General features: G+C 49.6%; 1 protein-coding gene across 2 annotated transcripts in view; it reads right to left on the reverse strand.

The window, feature by feature from the left end:
• EIF2B3 (eukaryotic translation initiation factor 2B subunit gamma) overlaps nucleotides 1-18177 on the reverse strand; it is a 179187-nt gene that overhangs the window by 36152 nt on the left and 124858 nt on the right. For both annotated transcript variants that reach the window (XM_038759945.1, XM_038759946.1), the window contains exons 7-10: nucleotides 14832-14959; nucleotides 10936-11126; nucleotides 3910-3987; nucleotides 2166-2314 (exon numbers count right to left, since the gene is read on the reverse strand). In XM_038759945.1, coding sequence (XP_038615873.1) covers nucleotides 2166-2314; nucleotides 3910-3987; nucleotides 10936-11126; nucleotides 14832-14959 — 546 coding nt within the window. The remainder of the gene's footprint in view (nucleotides 1-2165; nucleotides 2315-3909; nucleotides 3988-10935; nucleotides 11127-14831; nucleotides 14960-18177) is intronic.

The raw sequence follows: 18177 nt of genomic DNA on the forward strand, positions 1-18177 counted from the left end.
TGTCTGCCTCCCCGTAGGCTGTGAGCTCCCTGAGGGCAAGGAACACGTGTCTTGGTCCTCCCAAATGCTTTGTAGAGTGCTTAAGCCCTCAGTAAGTGCTCAATCGATGTCTTTGACTGAATGCCCCTGTCTCTTGGAAAGCAGTCGGTGACCCAAAATACCAGCTGCACATAAAATAAAAGCATTTCAAAAACCTGTGTATTTTCCTGGGGTGAGGAAAATACTCATGATTCCAGGGTGAGGGTGAGGGGAAAGACTCATGATTCCAGACCTTGTGAAATATGTAGTGCTCTCCACACTGTAAGTGCTCAATAAATACCACTGGCTGATTGAAACATTAAATCTTAAAAAAAGGCCTCTCCTTCTAAAGTTGATCCACTGGAAGATGACTTCCAGGGAAGCCTGAACCAAAATTCTACTCCCCTCACCACAGTAAGAAGAATAATGGTCGTAATAAGAATAGTAAATGGGGCATTTGTTAAGCGCGTACTAGGTGCCAGGTAATAATAATAATAATAATGATGATATTTATTAAGCGCTTACTGTGTGCAAAGCCCTGTTCTAAGCGCTGGGGAGGTTACAAGGTGATCAGGTTGTCCCACAGGGGGCTCACAGTCTTAATCCCCATCTTACAGATGAAGTAACTGAGGCACAGAGAAGTTAAGCGACTTGCTCAAAGTCACACAGCTGACAAGTGGTGGAGCCGGGATTTGAACCCATGACCTCTGACTCCAAAACCCGGGCTCTTTCCCACTGAGCCACCCTGCTTCTCCAGCGTGGTACTGAACTAAGCGCTGGGTTGGATACAAGCAAATCAGGTTGAACACGGTCTCCGTCCCACTTGGGGCTCACAGTCTTAATCCCCATTTAGAGAAGCAGCGTGGCTCAGCGGAAAGAGCGCGGGCTTGAGAGCCGGAGGTCATGGGTTCGAATCCCGCCTCCCCCACATGTCTGCTGTGTGACCTTGGGCAAGTCACTTCACTTCTCTGTGCCTCAGTTCCCTCATCTGTAAAATGGGGATTAAGACTGTGAGCCCCACATGGACAACCTCATCTCCTTGCATTCCCCCCAGCGCTTAGAACAGGGCTTTGCACATAGTAAGCGCTTAACAAATACCAACATTATTATTATTATTATTATTACCCTACAGAGCTTTGTTTTGGTCATTGTTGTGTTTTTGTTTCACCTCTCCCTATGAGTCTGTCACCCAGCCCCTTCTCGGCATTTTATAGTCAGACCGTGAGCTCCTGGAGGGACAGAGACTGTGTCGAATTCCCACCTGGGAATTCTTTCCCGGCGTTTAGTTCAGTGTTCCACACCCCAGAAGTACATACTAAATACCGTTAATACTATTGACCGCGCTTGCCCCGAGGAGCCCAACGTTGAACCCCACAAAAATCGCTCTGCAGAGGACGGATTTCCCCAGTACATTTTCTTTTGGAGGGGACTGCCGACCCTTCTGAGGGAGATCTAACTTCCCTGAACTGAAATTCCCAAATCTCAACTCCTCCCTGGGGGCCGGCATTCCCACTCGGCGGCCACTCCCAAGGAAGCGGGCGGGTGGAGGAAAAGGGGAAGACAGGTGAAGAGGCAGCAAGGTCTAATGGAAGGAGCCCAGGCTTAAAAGTCAGAGGACCTGGGTTCTGATCTCGGCTCGGCAACTTGTCTGCTGTGTGACGCAGGGAAAGCCACTTTACTCTTCTGTGCCTCAATTCCCTCATCTGGAAAATGGGGATTAAGACTGTGAGCTCCGTGCGGGACACCGATCTGTGTCCAACCCGATTACCTTGTATCCACCCCGGCGTTTCGTACAGTGCCTGGAACGTAGTAAGTGCTTAACGAAGACATTAACGAAGTGCTTAACGAAGACATTCCCCTTCCCCACAGCACCTGTATATATGTATATATGTTTGTACATATTTATTACTCTATTTATTTATTTTACTTGTACATATCTATTCTATTTATTTTATTTTGTTAGTATGTTTAGTTTTGTTCTCCGTCTCCCCCTTTTAGACTGTGAGCCCACTGTTGGGTAGGGACTGTCTCTATATGTTGCCAACTTGTACTCCCAAAGCGCTTAGTACAGTGCTCTGCACACAGTAAGTGCTCAATAAATACAATTGATTGATCGATTAAAAAAAAAGGCGATGGGAGGAACCTACCCTTCTTCAACGGTGACGGAGTTCATGAGCAGGCAGTTGGTGATTTTCACCTTGTCCTTGATGAGGCAGGAGGAACCGATGATGGAGTGCTTGACAGATGACTTTTCGCCCACTTGACTGGAGGGACCGATGATACTGTCAGCCCCAATCTGCAGGAGGGTGAAGGAAAAGAGGGTCACATTCATTCAATCGTATTTATTGAGCGCTTACTGTGTGCAGAGCACTGGACTAAGCGCTGGGGAAGTCCAAGTTGGCAACATCTAGAGACAGTCCCTACCCAACAGCGGGCTCACAGTCTAGAAGGCAGCATGGCCTAGCGGAAAGAGCATTGGGCTACGAGTTGGAACAGCGCTTGACACGCAGTGAGCGCTTAAGCCACACCATAATAGCATGGCTCAGTGGAAAGAGCCTGGCTTTGGAGTCGGAGGTCAGGGGTTCAAATCCCGGCTCCGCCAACTGTCAGCTGGGTGACTGGGCAAATCACTTCACTTCTCTGGGCCTCAGTTCCGTCATCTGTAAAATGGGGAGTAAGACTGTGAGCCCCCCGTGGGACAACCTGTTCACCCTGTAACCTCCCCGGCGCTTAGAACAATCAATCAATCATATTTACTGAGCGCTTACTGTGTGTAGAGCACTGTACTAAGTGCTTGGGGAGTCCAAGTTGGCAACATATAGAGACGGTCCCTACCTAACAGTGGGCTCACAGGCTAGAAGGGGGAGACAGAGAACAAAACATATTAACAAAATAAAATAGATATGTACAAGTAAAATAAATAGAGTAATAAATACGTACAAACATATATACATATATACAGGTGCTGTGGGGAAAGGAAGGAGGTAAGGCGGGTGCTTTGAAACATAGTAAAAATAAATAGAGTAATAAATACGTACAAACATATATACATATATACAGGTGCTGTGGGGAAGGGAAGGAGGTAAGGCGGGTGCTTTGCACATAGTAAGCACTTAACAAATACCATCATTATTATAATATCCATTGCAACCAGCGTGACATAGTGGATAGAGCCCAGATCTGGGAGTTCGATTCCCTGGTCTCAATGATTTTTTTAATTTTCTGGTGAGGTACAATAGACCCAGCCGAGATGCCTTTGCCCTGCAGTCCAGCGCTCTGCAGCTTCACCCCGCCGGCCAAAGATGCCCGACCCTCGTTGAGGGAAGTCGATTCTGCAAGGGGAGCGGCCTGGTGGAAAGAGCACAGCCTTGGGAGAGAACCTGGGTTCTAATCCCGGCTCCGCCAAGTATCTGCTGTGACGCCTTGGGCAAGTCACGTCACTTCTCTGGGCCTCAGTTCCCTCATCTGCAAAATGGGGATTCCAAGCCTGTTCCCCCTCCTGCTTAACTTGCAAGCTCCACGTGGGACTTGATGATCTTGAAGCTACCTCAGTGCTTTATATATATGTATATATGTTTGTACATATTTAATACTCTATTACTCTATTTTTTTATTTATTTATCTTACTTGCATACATCTATTCTATTCATTTTATTTTGTTAGTATGTTTGGTTTTGTTCTCTGTCTCCCCCTTCTAGACTGTGAGCCCGCTGTTGGGTAGCGACTGTCTCTATGTGTTGCTGACTTGTACTTCCCAAGTGCTTAGTACAGTGCTCTGCACACAGGAAGCGCTCAATAAATACGATTGATTGATTGATTGTAGGGTGCTTGGCACATAGTGAGTGCTTAATAACATTAATATTATTATTATTCCCAATTACCCTGACTTACCAGGAGTTTGTCGGTGATCTGGGCAGAAGGATGAACCAGTGGCTCATCTGGACACAGAGCAGGCAGCAATTTAGGAATCTAGAGGGGGGAGAGATGGTGTTATCGGTGAGGAAGGTAAGACTGGGAAGCTAGCAAGCAAATCCCCAGGGAGAATTCATTTGGGAAAATCACCTCTTTTCAGTGCCCTGCTACACCGCGCTAAACAACGATGGACATCTTTGACCGGTTTTCCATTTGGGCATACCTGTCAGCTCTATGCTCCAGAAGGGAGATTATATATCCAGAAGCAGCGTGGCTCAGTGGAAAGAACCCGGGATTTGGAGTCAGAGGTCACGGGTTCAAATCCCGGCTCTGCCACTTGTCAGCTGGGTGACTCTGGGCAAGTTGTCAACTTATGTTGCCAACTTGTACTTCCCAAGCGCTTAGTCCAGTGCTCTGCACACAGTAAGCGCTCAATAAATCCGACTGAATGAATGAATGTATGAAAAGCCACTTCTCTTTTCTGGGCCTCAGTTCCCTCATCTGCAAAATGGGGATGAAGACTGTGAGCCTCCCGTGGGACAACCTGATCACCTTGTAACCTCCCCAGTGCTTAGAACAGTGCTTTGCACATAGTAAGTGCTTAATAAATGCCATCATCATTATATAGCAAAGGTTTTGAGCTAGTTTTTCTCCTGAGGGAAGGAAGGGGCAACCACACACACCACACCCAATTTCTGTATATGTATTCATACATTTCAATTGTACAGTCGATTAAACAGATTCCTAAAACAGTGCTTGACACAGAGTAAGCGCTTAACAGATGCCATCATTATTATTCCACTCTTTGAAAAATGTGTTTCTGTCGGTTCCCCTTGTTAGAGTGGAAGCTCTTTAGAGGTAGGGAATGTGTCTTGCGCGTGTTGGCTCTACTTTCCCAAGTGCATTGAATCCAGGGGGTGTTCAGTAAATACCATTACTTCAACAACAACAATAGTAAAAAAAGGCAGGCTGGGGTAGGGGGTGGGGGAAGACCTGTGGTAGTTCCGGAGATCAAGAAGCCAAATTCTCCACTTGAGAAGAGGCAGAACCAATGGGAGCAGCGCTCGGGATTTGCTTAGTACAGTGCTCTGCACACAGTAAGCGCTCAATAAATACGACAATGAATGAATGAATGAATGGAGAGCTGCGTTCTGAAGAAGCCCGCTTCGCAGAGAGACTGTGAGCCCACTGTTGGGTAGGGACCGTCTCTATATGTTGCCAACTTGGACTTCCCAAGCGCTTAGTACAGTGCTCTGCACATGGTAAGCGCTCAATAAGCCCACTGTTGGGTAGGGACCGTCTCTATATGTTGCCAACCTGGACTTCCCAAGCGCTTAGTCCAGTGCTCTGCACACAGGAAGCGCTCAATAAATACGACTGAATGAATAAATACGATTGAATAAATAAATACGATTGAATGAATGAATGAATGGTGGCCCACTGCCTCGCCCCCTCCTCCCCCCGCCTTACCTCCTTCCCCTCCCCACAGTACCTGCATATGTATATATATATATATATATATATATATATATATATATATATACATATATATATGTTTGTACCTATTTATTACTCTAGTTATTTATTTTACTTGTACATATTCTATTTCTTTTATTTTGTTAATATGTTTTGTTTTGTTGTCTGTCTCCCCCTTCTAGACTGTGAGCCCATTTTTGGGTAGGGACTGTCCCTATATGTTGCCAACTTGTACTTCCCAAGCGCTTCGTACAGTGCTCTGCACACAGTAAGCGCTCAATAAATACGATTGATTGATTGATTGATTCCAGGCCAGGGGGATGACGTGGGCCAGGGGTCGACGGCGGGACGGGTGAGAACGAGGCCCGGTGAGGAGATTAGCAGCAGAGGAGCGGAGGGTGCGGGCTGGGCTGGAGAAGGAGAGAAGGGAGGTGAGGTAGGAGGGGGCCAGGGGATGGATGGACAGCCTTGAAGCCCAGGGTGAGGAGTTTCTGCCTGATGCGCAGATTGATTGGTAGCCACTGGAGATTTTTGAGGAAGAGATATTCTGGAGCTACGGGGTGGACTTTAGGATGAAGGGAACCTAACAAGAGCCCTCGGGATGGGTTAGATAGAGAGCCGCCCGCCCCACCCTGAACCTGAACTGGGGTCAAGAAGATGAATAAGAGAAGGGGGGAAGAGGAGGAGGAAATAGGAAAGGATTTATACAGATGAGTCGGCATGGGGCAAATGTATTTGAAAAAATCATTTTTCCAGTGGAACAAAAAATCTCCTTCGGACCTCGATCTGCAGGAGGCAGATCTGCCCTTTGGTACCACCCTGGCATCGGCACGAATTGCCCCTGGCAGACTCCGGTGGCATCCGTCGCTCACCTTCCCTCAAGAGGCCCAGACCTCAGCCATCCATCAAATCCATCAACGTAATTTATTGAGCGCTTACTGTGGGCAGAGCATCATAAGAAGTGCTTGAGAGGGAGCACGCTACAACAGAGTTGGCAGACAGGGCTCCTGCCCTCAGTGAGCTTACAGTTTCCAAGTTGCGGGGAGGGGAATCCAAGGGTTTAGGTGCCTGGGAATCAGCTCTTAATCCTGATTATCACAGAGGGTATTTCAGGCTTTTATCTCGTCACTCAATCGATGGTACTGAGCGCTTGGCTCAGTGGAAAGAGCCCGGACTTTGGAGTCAGAGGTCACGGGTTCGAAAGCCGGCTCCGCCAACTGTCAGCTGGGTGACTTTGAGCAAGTCACTTCACTTCTCTGGGCCTCAGTTACCTCATCTGTAAAATGGGGATGAAGAGTGTGAGCCCCTCATGGGACAACCGGATCACCTTGTAACCGCCCCAGTGCTTAGAACAATGCTTTGCACATAGTAAGCGCTTAATAAATGCCATTATTATTATTATTATTACTGTGTGCAGAGCACTCTACTATTATCTCGTCACTCAATCGGTGGTACTGAGCGCTTACTGTGTGCAGAGCACTCTACTATTATCTCGTCACAATCGGTGGTACTGAGCACTTACTGTGTGCAGAGCACTCTACTAGGCGCTTGGGAGAGCACAATATAATTGGAATTGGTAGCAATCCAAGCCCACAAGGAGCTTCCACTTGGGGATGAGATATTAAAATCAATTACGGATGGGGGGAAGAAAGAGAATATTACGGATATGGACATAAGTGATGAGGGGCTGGGGTGTGTTTCAAAAGCCCCGTACCTTCTTCCCATTGTTCTCCTTCCAATTTATTTATTATTATTATTATTATTATTATTTACTATTATTCAATAATTATTTATTATTCTATTTATTTATTCTATTTATTTTATTTTGTTAATATGTTTGGTTTTGTTCTCTGTCTCCCCCTTCTAGACTGTGAGTCCACTGTTGGGTAGGGACTGTCTCTATATGTTGCCAATTTGTACTTCCCAAGCACTTAGTACAGTGCTCTGCACACAGTAAGCGCTCAATAAATATGATTGATTGATTGATTCCAAGCCCCCCAGTTGCCAGGGGTCCCCAGAAGGCAGGGAAACTGGTGGGGGGGGGCGGCTAGGAGTTGGGGAAAGTCTTGCCCCTGGATGTCCAGGCTGAGAGGGAGGTGGTGTAGCTATCGATGCGCAAAATCAACTTCTACTTCCCAAGCGCTTAGTACAGTGCTCTGCACACAGTAAGCGCTCGATAAATCCGACTGAACGACTGACTGAATGAAAAGCAGGGTGAGTTTTGTTCATGAAAATAAGCTTCCCCCAGGAGTTTCTCCTATTCTTTAAGGGGGGCTGCTGTAGACATCCCAAATCCCAACTGCAAATCCCTAGCTGATAAGAGGAAAAGAACCCGTACCCTGGGAACCAGATATCAATCATGATCTCCCAGGCCAAACAGGATACATTCCCGGGTCACAGTCGGCCGGAAAACAGAATCCCCAAACTCTCATCTGTAGGTTTTCAACTAGCTCCGTCGATGGGATTTATCGAGCGTGTACTCTGCGCACGGCACTGTACGAAGCGCTTGGGAGAAAACGATGCAACAGAATTGCTCGACACGTTCCCTGCCCATGAGGAGCTTGCAGTCTAGAGGGGGGAGACAGACATTAGAAGAAATCACGGATAAGGAAGTGAGTTCTGTGGGGCTGAGGGTTGGGTGCAATTTGATGTGGAGATCAGATTAGAGTGGTTTAGCAAGAAGAGAGTTGGGGTCAGACGACGTTTCCTCGAAGGACTTTGCTGCCAGAGAGAAAGATGGAGGTGAGATGGATACACAGTCGCCTGTATAGCTGAAATCTATACCCACTCTTCAGTGAGGCAGCGGGCTGGCCCGGTGAATAAAAGCCTGCTGAGGGGCCAACAGAGTGATAGCCCTAGGCCCCCCTTGCCCCACTGAAACATAGCCACAACTTCTGTTTTCCTTCTGAAAGCAACAGTGATGGAAAGAATAGAAAAAGGGGAAAGACCGCTCTCCGATTCCAGAGCGCCCTATTGATGGGGTGGGGCTTGGGATGGTTTTTTTTCCCCCTGCGCGACCTTCTTGGAAAGGCGACCGGCCTGGAAAGGGAAGGGAAGTTCAAACGAAAGGGAAAAAAAACACCAACGAAACCTGCCCCAGCAATCAAAGCACCCACATGAATTCAAAGCGACTGTGTCAAAGCCCTAAATCTTCCTTACCACCCAGGAGCAGAGACTGTCCCAACGTTGACCCAAATGTGGAATATTTAAGGTAGGGCACACGTGTGTGCGCAAACGCGCGCATCCGCTCGCTCACTCAAACCACATGGAGCCTAAGTGGTTCAGTGTGCCAATTTTGCCCCAAACTCGCTGAAAGAGTGTGCTTTCGCCAGAGAACTGACTTCTCCTTAAAGGGCCGAACCTTCCGGAGATGATAACTCACCGGCTGGAGCCTGGGCCTCGCCCCCACAACCCGAAACCTCCCCTCCCCTTAGCTTTGCGGCCGCTCGTCAGCATGAGGGAGACCGAGACTGACGCGAGACTCCCGGCTCTGCCCCAGGAACGCCGTTAGGATTGCGGCCGCCCCACCCCGGGGCCCCCTGACACGACGAGCTGTGTATCTTAGGAAATGAGTCCCGGAAGCCAAGACCCGAAATGAATCAGCTGTCCGGCCCCACACCTGAATCGCATTAGGGAGACCCAAGCTCCTTTACCGGGGGCATCGCAAAATGTAGCCCGAGTAGGAAGGCTGGGCCCTCCCTTGAAATATCTGGGTGGGTGACATGCCAATCCCCAGCATTTTGGGGGGCCCTTTCCAATACCTGCTTCCTCGGGCATGGTTTAACTCCTTGCTGTCTCAGCTATCTCTGGGGGGGGGGACAGGAAGCCGTCTCTCGTCTCCTTCAAATGGGAAACCGAGGGGCCGCACAGACCGTCCCTGACAGAGCAGGGGTGAGGGCCCAGATGTCAAGGAGATCAAGGGAACCTCAGGCCGCCCTCGTCCTCTCCGTAACGGATCGGCCTGCCAAGCCCAGCCTCTTTCAGCCAGCCTCCTGTCATCGCTGACGATCCCGCCCTTTGGCGCGGGATTTCTGTCCTTGGCTTCTTCCGAACGGCACTGAGGATTTCCCCCCTTCGGGTCCTCTTCCGCTCCGTTCGCTGAATCTCACGCTTCCTCTTCGGTTCACCGTTCTTTAATGGTGCCCGTGCTGGTATCGGGTGAGGCCTGCACCTTCGAGGCCCCCGTTTCGAGAACCTCACCGGCTTCGCCGCCCTCCAAACCCGATCTCCCAGTACTGACCCTAGCCCCCAGTCGGCGATCCCAGATAGTAGTGTAAGCACCCTAGGCAGCAGGTAAGTCAGTAAGCGCTCAATGAATACGATTGAATGAATGAAGGTAAGTCTGGCGCGATCTGGGAAAATTCATGGCATGGAGAGTAGCTGATGGGGAAACTAGAGCAGACTGGGACATGGTGGCTGATTTGTTGCCAACTTGTACTTCCCAAGCGCTTAGTACAGTGCTCTGCACACAGTAAGTGCTCAATAAATACGATTGATTGATTGATTGATTAGAGACTCCGGTAAATTTAAATTCGATTCTTGGGGCATTTCTGATGGAACTGCACCCTGGGGGGAAAATCCGTAAGAAAATCTCTGAGAAATAAGCGAAAAAAAAAAAAAATTCCACACCGAAAACCATTCCCTGTCCCGAGTACTCCATCGCTTGGGCAAAGTGGAGTACGGGTCCTCGTTGCCTGGGTGATGATCGTTTGCAGCCCCGACATGGACACGCACGCCGGGTGGGACCACTTCCCACAGGAAGTGAGGTGATTTTTAGCGCTGGGGGCTGTCCCCAGAAGCCCAGTGGGAGCTCCTGGAGAAAACCAAACTCGGGCAGGTGCAACTCCCTCCCATCCCCCTAGTTATTCCTGGAATGGCAGGGGGGTTCATCCAACCCGTCATGGGCACGCAAGGGATGCTGGGGAGGGGTCGTGGCAGAGGGCCCAGCGATACCACACAGCGACTTCGATTTAGGAAGCGGAGGAAGGAAAGAAAGAAAGTCCTCTCATCTGAAGCTGCTGGGGCCAACTGAAGTCAGAAGCTTGTAATTACCGAAGCCGGAACATCGCCGGTGGGGGCCGACGGGTGTTTTTCGGGGACCGCGCTCCTGATTTTACCCGTCGCCCCGGGCCACCCGGGCTTCCTCTTTCCCCTGGGTTCGGCTCTGCTTCGGAGAGCCCGCTTTTGCGTGGGGACCATCTCTATATGTTGCCGACTTCTACTTCCCAAGCGCTTAGGCCAGCGCTCTGCACACAGTGAGCGCTCAATAAATACGACTGAATGAATGATGAAGAGCTGGAAATACCACCTCCAGCATCCCCGCTCCCTCTTCTGCGGCAGCACCTGTGTGTTCCTTGGTGGTCTCCCCTCCAAGTCTTGACACGCCGGGGCCGTGCTTAGCTGAGGGGAACTGATGGGCTCACCGCACCGTGTGATATGCAGCTAATTAAGAACGGGAGCAAAGCGCCTCAATTTGTTTTCCCTCGGCAGGCCCGCCGAATGATTAATATTCTTAGATCATCCTCTTACCTGTTTGTTTGCTTCGATGTATAACCCCAGGCTGTTCGCTCGGTAACATATGCCCTCCTTCATGACATGGACGTAGCAACGCACTTTACCACCGTGGAAGTCTTCGCTCCCGTCTCCTCGGCAATCATTCCAACAGCCATTGTGGGGAGCGAATGACAGGGAGTCATCTTCCTTTATGAAGCTATAAATATCTTCGGAACATATCCAGAAACAAAGAGGGGGTGGGGCGGGGGAAGACAAGGAGGCGGTATTCAGACGTAGAAATACTTCCCCCAAACCTCTGCTAGACAAAATAATAATAATACTAATAATGGTGGTATTTGTTAAGCGCCTACTATGTGCAAAGCACTGTTCTAAGTGCTGTGGGGGGGCTACAAGGTGATCAGGTTGTCCCACTTGGGGCTCACAGTCTTAATCCCCATTTTCCAGATGAGGTAAATGAGGCACAGAGAAGTTAAGTGGCTTGCCCACAGTCACACAGCTGACAGAACGTCCCCCAAACCTCTGCTAGACAAAATAATAATAATAATGGTGGTATTTGTTAAGCGCTTACTATGTGCATAGCACTGTTCTAAGCGCTGGGGGGGCTACAAGGTGATCAGGTTGTCCCACTTGGGGCACACAGTCTTAATCCCCATTTTCCAGATGAGGTAACTGAGGCACAGAGAAGTTTAGTGGCTTGCCCACGGTCACACAGCTGACAGAACTTCCCCCAAACATCTGCCAGACAAAATAATAATAATAATGATAATAGTGGTATTTGTTAAGCGCTTACTATGTGCAAAGCACTGTTCTAAGTGTTGGGGGGGGCTACAAGGTGATCAGGTTGTCCCACTTGGGGCTCACAGTCTTAATCCCCATTTTCCAGATGAGGTAAATGAGGCACAGAGAAGTTAAGTGGCTTGCCCACGGTCACACAGCTGACAAGTGGCGGAGCCGGGATTCGAACCCATGACTTCTGACTCCCAAGCCCTCACTCATTCCACGGAGCCACGCTGCTTCCCCGAAAGGAAGTGGGAAAAAAATACCTTTTTGGTTTTCTTTACAAAGCTCTTTAACTGAAGCACACAGCCAGACCCTTGGGGCAGGAGGAAAGGGGTGCAGCTTGAAAATCCACCCGCTAAAACTGAAAAAATCTGCAGTCAAGCGGGGTCTTCCACGTGCCCGGGAAAAGGGAATTGTGAAAAATCAAGATGTCACTTCTTAGGGCTAGCTGAGGAGATAAACCAAGTCCAGGTGAGGAGAACCAAGCTGCCCCTCTCACTTAAAAATGGGGCACCGTTAACGGACTGGACTCCGCTTCCGCCTGAATCCCGACAGTGGGGCTCACGGTGTTAATCCCCATTTTACAGACGAGGCAGCCGAGGCCCACAGAAGTGAAGCGACTTGCCTAAGGTCCCAGAGCGGACAAGTGTCGGAGCCGGGATAAGGACTCGGGTCCTTCTGACTCTCAGGCTATTAGGCCCCACTCCTTCCCCAAAATAAGAGGAAATGGGCTCAGACCCCACATTCCTCGTCACTCCCCTGCCCTGCATTTCACCTCTGCCTTTCTACCCCACCAAAGACGCCCCGGCAGGGAAGATGGTGGCTCCTGGGACCACCTAACCACCAGGCAAGCACCCTAAAAAGTAGAAAAATCTCTACCCATTCCTTCCTGATCACACTCTTTTAAGACAGCGTTCGATCGATCAAGCGATCGTATTTATTGAGCGCTTACTGTGTGCAGAGCACTGGACTAAGCGCTTGGGAAGCACAAGTTGGCAACACATAGAGACGGCCCCTACCCAACAGTGGGCTTGTTTTTGAGGTCGTGCCAACTATGCGACTCAGGCCATCACAACCGCCCGAAGCGTGGTTCAGTGGAAAGAGCTCGGGCTTTGAAGTCAGAGGTCATGGGTTCAAATCCAGGCTCTGCCACATGTCTGCTGGGTGACCTCGGGCAAGTCACTTAACTTCTCTGAGCCTCAGTTACCTCATCTGTAAAATGGGGATTGACTGTGAGCCCCCCGTGGGACAATCTGATCACATTGTATCCCCCCCAGTGCTTAGAACAGTGCTTTGCACATAGTAAGCGCTTAACAAATGCCATCATTATTATTATATTTCCTGACCTACCCTACTCTCTAATCGATCGATCAATCAATCAATGGTATCTATTGGGTGCTTAATGAGTGCAGAGCACTGTTCTAAGCGCTTGGGAGAGTTCAATACATCAGAGTTGGCAGACATGTTCCCTGACCACGGCGAGCACTTACAGTCCACTTAACCATTTTTCTTCCCTAATAACGGTAATCGTGATAAGATGGTGAAGGGGCTTACTTACAATGTGCTAAGCATTCTACTAAGCACTGGGGTAGACTCAGTGCTATCATCATGGGAAGCAGCGTGGCTCAGTGGAAAGAGCCCGGGCTTGGGAGCCAGAGGTCATGGGTTCTAATCCTGGCTCCGCCACTTGTCATCTGGGTGACTTTGGGCAAGTCACTTCACTTCCCTGGGCCTCAGTTACCTCATCTGGAAAATGGGGATGAAGACTGTGAGCCCCACGTGGGACAACCTGATCACCCTGTATCACCCCAGTGCTTAGAACAGTGCTTCGCACATAGTAAGCGCTTAACAAATGCCATCAGTATTATTATTTTTATCAGCTCAGACAGAGTCCCTGCCCTGTGTAGGAATCACAGTCTAGTGGGGAGGGAGACCAGGCATTTCATCCCCATTTCACTGACGAGAAGCAGCGTGGCCCAGTGGAAAGAGCCCGGGCTTTGGCGTCCGAGGTCATGGGTTCAAATCCCGGCTCTGCCAATTCTCAGCTGTGTGACTTTGGGCAAGTCACTTCACTTCTCTGAGCCTCAGTTCCCTCAGCTGGAAAATGGGGATGAAGACTGCGAGCCCCACGTGGGGCAACCTGATTACCTTGTAGCCTCCCCAGCGCTGTTCTAAGCGCTTAATAAATGCCATCATTATTATTTTTATTATTATTTATGAGGAAAGGGAGGCACGGAGAAGGTCAGTGACTCTGCCGACGTCCTTTATAAGCAAGTGTCAGAGCTGTAAATGATTTTGAGGAGGTCTTCCTCACTAGCCTGTTAGCTCCTTGAGGGCAGGGATTGTACTCTAACTTTACCGCACTCTCCCAGCCCTCAGTAGACTTCTTTGACCGCGGTACGGGCTCAAATTAAGGCCGGTGATTGACGGCTTTGATTTTTTCCTTTTAAATAACCGGGAAGAAAGAGTGACTTGGACCTCTGGGCCTCCAGCTGAAGGCGAGACCGCTCCCGAGCCTGCCCTGAGCAACTTTCCTGGCTCGCTCTGTTTCTGGGAGCAAGCTCTGAGCCGGCCTTTCGCGGCTCATCAGGAGCTGGAACGGCCCCGGGTGTGGATTTCTCCGGTGGCGGCTGGAGCACAAGTTTGGCAGGGATTCCTGGCCGTGAGCGACCTAGTCTCGGGCCCTACTGAACTGGAGCGGCAGCTTTGACAAACAAGCAAGCACCTTCGGCTGCAAAGTCTCCCATCCCCGGGGGCCAATCTGCCTTTCTGTATCTGGTTCGTTCAGCTGGGGGCCGGGGAAGATGGGGTGCGGGCTGGGGGTTTCGGGAGACGGCTCCGAATGCTAATGATCCGGAGTTGGCCTATGATTCTTCCCCCACAACCAACAGAAATCTATTAGCACACTGGGGGACGAGGATGCCTCTTGATTTCACCACGAATCTGGGCGCGGTCCCGCAGTCAGTGGTATTTACCACGTGCCGAGCACTGCACTAAACGCTCGGGAGAGTGCAGCCCGACGGAATCAGCGGACGCTTTCCTGGCCCGTAGCGAGCTTCCAGCCGAGAGGAAGCCAGTGCCAGGACAAACGCTTCGATACCCGGGCGCATCCCGATGACTCGCGCACTGACCTAATGACTTCTGATCCTTTTTCTTCTGGTCCTGCTCTTTTTCTTCTTGCCCCTGGGGTGTGGCGGCCGCGGAGAACTGCTTCCTAACTAGGTATGGAATCAGCTCGCTCCGGATAGATGTGATTGACCTAGGAAGAAACAATATCAAAACACGAAAAGCCCACTGGTATTAATCCTGTTTAGGTTCAGGGGTGGGCCGGGGCCTCGAGTCTTCCTTCACAGCAGACAAGTTTATCAACAGTCCTCCAAGCTTGTCGTTTGGCAGAAATCAAAAGTGTCATCTGTTTGAAAGTTACACGCGAATCGGTGCCAAGCCCGCTTCCTTGGTGAATAACGTATCGGGCCGTGACCGAGGCTCGAGAGGATCGCCGATAGGCTCCGCCGGGGGTGGGGGGGGATGGGAAAACTCCTCCTCGGCCGAAAGCGATCCTTGCCGCCGGAAGACGGCGTTCCCAGAATCCCGCTCCTGCCCCGCAAAAGGGAAAGGCCGATCAGCCGCCCAGGGGAAGGAGACGCGGGACGCTTTTATGTTTTAGTTTCTACCCTCCCCGTCCTGATCTGATTTAGAGTCAATCGATCCCTTCACTCAGGGGGACCTCAAAGCTGATAATAATAATCAATCGCATTTATTGAGCACTTACTGTGTGCAGAGCACTGTACTAAGCGCTTGGGAAGTACAAGTTGGCAACATATAGAGACAGTCCCTACCCAACAGTGGGCTCACAGTCTAAAAGATAAAAATAATAATAACGATGGTATTTGTTAAGCGCTTACTATGCGCAAAGCACCGTTCTAAGCGCTGGAGAGGTTACAAGGTGATCAGGTTGCCCCACGGGGGGCTCACAGTTTTAATCCCTGTTTTACAGGTGAGGTAACTGAGGCACGGAGAATAATAATAACAATAATAATAATGATGGTATTTGTTAAGTGCTTACTATGCGCAAAGCACCGTTCTAAGTGCTGGAGAGGTGATCAGGTTGTCCCACGGGGGGCTCACAGTTTTAATCCCCGTTTTACAGGTGAGGTAACTGAGGCACAGAGAATAATAATAATAATAATAATGATGATGGTATTTGTTAAGCACTTACTATGCGCAAAGCACCATTCTAAGCGCTGGAGAGGTTACAAGGTGATCAGGTTGTCCCACGGGGGGCTCACAGTTTTAATCCCTGTTTTACAGGTGAGGTCACTGAAGCACAGAGAATAATAATAATAATAATAATAATGATGATGATGATGGCATTTGTTAAGCGCATACTATGCGCAAAGCACTGTTCTAAGCGCTGGAGAGGTTACAAGGTGATCAGGTTTGTCCCACAGGGGGCTCACAGTTTTAATCCCCGTTTTACAGGTGACGTAACTGAGGCCCAGAGAAGTGAAGTGACTTGGCCAAAGTCACCCAGCTGACAGTCGGCGGAGCTGGGATTTGAACCCATGACCTCTGGCTCCAGAGCCCGGGCTCTGTCCACTGAGCCACGCTGCTTCTGATCGGTATTGTTGGGCTATTTCAAAAGGGCGTAGACTGAATACAATTGGGTCTGTCTGTAATATTGCCTGGTGATTAGTTGGCTACTCTAGTAATGTAAGTCTTTGGATGGACTGCGCTGTATTTTTTTTTAAAAATACTGGTGCCACAAATAATAATAATAATAATGATGGCATTTGTTAAGCGCTTACTATGTGCAAAGCACTGTTCTAAGCGCTGGGGAGGTTACAAGGCAGTTGTATCTACTGAGCGCTTACTGTGGGCAAAGAGCACTGTACTAAGCGTACAATGCCGCAGAGTTGTTAGACACGTTCCCTGCCCACAGGGAGCATCTGGTTTTAGGGGATTTGAGATTGAATGCTGCTAATGAGAGCTCTGATTCTAACTTCCTCCCCTCGTCGGTTACTTCAAATTAACCTGCAGCGAAGCATGAAATCGGTCGGCTTGCTTTCCTTCCCACCTCCCTCCGAGGACGGAGGACTGTCCCCGTGGGTGGAGCCAGCGGAGTTGGCCATCTCCCTAAGGGCCGACAGGATTCGTGATCCTCAACTTCCGAGCGGACTCCGATTCCCCTTCTTCCGTTTTTCCCCCCGAGGATCGCTAGTCGTCCGTTCCCGTCCGGGCGGAGGGGAAACTCCCCGGTTTTGCGTCCCTACTCCGGGAAGGGATGCTCGCCGTCCCCCTCTGGTTTAGCGCCGTCCGGACTCCTCCACGACCCGCTGGCGAATCGACCGCCGGGAATTTTGCGCGCTTGCCCGTGACGATAAAGACGTTTGGTGGAGGGGAGAGAAAGGCCCAGCGAAGAATGGGAGACAGAGGACGGGGAGGGGAGAGAAAAGTTAATTATGAACCCTGAAGGTACACAGTTCATGGTTCTCATCGTTTAAGGGATCAAGTCAAATAACGTTTAAAAATTCTGTGTAAGCTGGGGGCTCTCTTGTAGAATTTCAACGTTATTTTCTCCTGATCCTTTGATGGAGATTAAAAATTTCCATGTGAATACAAAGAAAGAAACAACAGTTACACTCAGATTTCTTTTTTTTTCCACAGCTTTTAACGCTTCAAACCAGAGGAGTCAGCAACTCAGAGACCAGTCTCTCCTTCTTACCCCCTTCCCCGCCCCCCAAAAAAGTCAACTCACTTTGAAGGAAGACAAAACGAGGCCCGGGCTGGGGGATTAGGGAAATGATATTTATATCATGGCCCAAATTAAAATGTCAATGCAAGGGGCAGGCAAACAGTCCTTGTCATATACCCGGGCTGGGCAAGCTTCTTCAAGGAAACGGGAAAGCGATTTGAAAAGAGCTAATACGTTGCTGAGCTAATGCCACCTGCCTCAGACTCAACAGCACTTAAAAGACGGTGTTTGGGTCCAATTCCCACAATGTGGTTTTAATGAGCACAATGGGAGAAGCAATTACCAGCTTTTTCCCCCCCGTCCTCTTTACTGATTCACTGCAAAACAAACCAAAAACAAAATTAAAAAAAAAAAAAACACTCTGGAATTCCAAAGGCACACTAAGAATTTGAAACAAGACCTAAAAACTACCTGGACCTGGTGACCTGGGTTTGGCAATACATTTCGCTTGGCCCACGTGGGTGGGGGGCACTCAAGGTAACAGTCCCATCCTTCCGCATAATCACCTGTGGATTAGAAATTCCAAACGGATTCCGATGGTCCCGGGGTAGCCCCAGAGAAGCCAGGGGACCAAGGGATTCGGGATGAGAGACGGAGGCGGGAAACAACGAACAACCTTGAGTCGCTCTTCAGGCCTCCCCAACCTCGCTTTCTTTGAGTTTCGGGAACGCATTCGGGCCTGGAGTGACTGAATTCAAATTCTAGTTGAAAAGAAACATCCG

This window comes from Tachyglossus aculeatus, chromosome 18, assembly GCF_015852505.1.
Source record: "Tachyglossus aculeatus isolate mTacAcu1 chromosome 18, mTacAcu1.pri, whole genome shotgun sequence".
NCBI classification, from domain to species: Eukaryota; Metazoa; Chordata; class Mammalia; order Monotremata; family Tachyglossidae; genus Tachyglossus; species Tachyglossus aculeatus.